The 765-nt window shown below is 27.7% G+C and overlaps 1 protein-coding gene across 1 annotated transcript in view; it reads left to right on the top strand.

Moving 5' to 3' along the window:
* The window catches only part of LOC118741158 (Golgi-associated plant pathogenesis-related protein 1-like), a 4,897-nt gene extending 4,669 nt beyond the window's left edge, over positions 1-228 (top strand). The window contains exon 5 of the mRNA XM_036473023.1: positions 1-228. Coding sequence (XP_036328916.1) covers positions 1-2 — 2 coding nt within the window. The 3' untranslated portion in view covers positions 3-228.
* Positions 229-765: the final 537 nt, after the last annotated feature.

Genomic DNA, 765 nt, shown 5'->3' on the forward strand with positions numbered 1-765 from the left:
GATCCACCGGGTAACTTTAGGGGCGAATATGCAAAGAACGTTTTACCGGCCGTTTGTTAGAAATGAGATCTTCTTCTATAATTGTACTTTTAAGTGAAAATTAATATATTAATTAAGTAGGCAGTTTCACAAAATCCATATTAGGTTATACACATGAAGCAATCAATATACTCACGAAAATGTGGGCCATTTGTAGTAAAAATGCGTTTTTAGTTTTCTCTCTGACATCAGGATTATTTTAAAGGACTGTGTAGTTTTAAAAATATGATCAATGCCAAACATTATTTAAAAAACTCGTTCCAATGTAGAAAAAGAGTACCAACTGACAGAGAAAATTCTGTAGAATTAAAAAAAATAATAAAATTTGTTGGTTCACAAGAACGAATAGGTATTGAAAATGTCCTTTTAATTAGTTTTATTTTTTAAGCGAATAAAGTTAGTGCATATTAGTCCTTAGCATATAATTTTTTTTGAAAATAATTATTGTAAAATTTCAAGGATATTCAATTATAAAATGTTAAAAGAACATTTTCAAAACCTAATCGTCCTTATGCACCAAACAAATTTAATCGGCTTTAATTCTACAGAATTTTCTCTTTCATTTGGTATCCATACTTTTTTTCGACAATGCACTGAATTTTTTTAATAAATTTTTTAAGTAGTTATATTCTTCAAATTTCAAGGGTCCTTTAAAAAAATTCTGACTTCAGAGAGAAAAATAAAAAACGCAGTTTTACTATATTTGTCCCATTGTTTCGCGAATTG

This window comes from Rhagoletis pomonella, unplaced genomic scaffold (assembly GCF_013731165.1).
Source record: "Rhagoletis pomonella isolate Grant_MI unplaced genomic scaffold, Rhpom_1.0 Rhpom_scaffold_00006, whole genome shotgun sequence".
NCBI lineage: Eukaryota > Metazoa > Arthropoda > Insecta > Diptera > Tephritidae > Rhagoletis > Rhagoletis pomonella.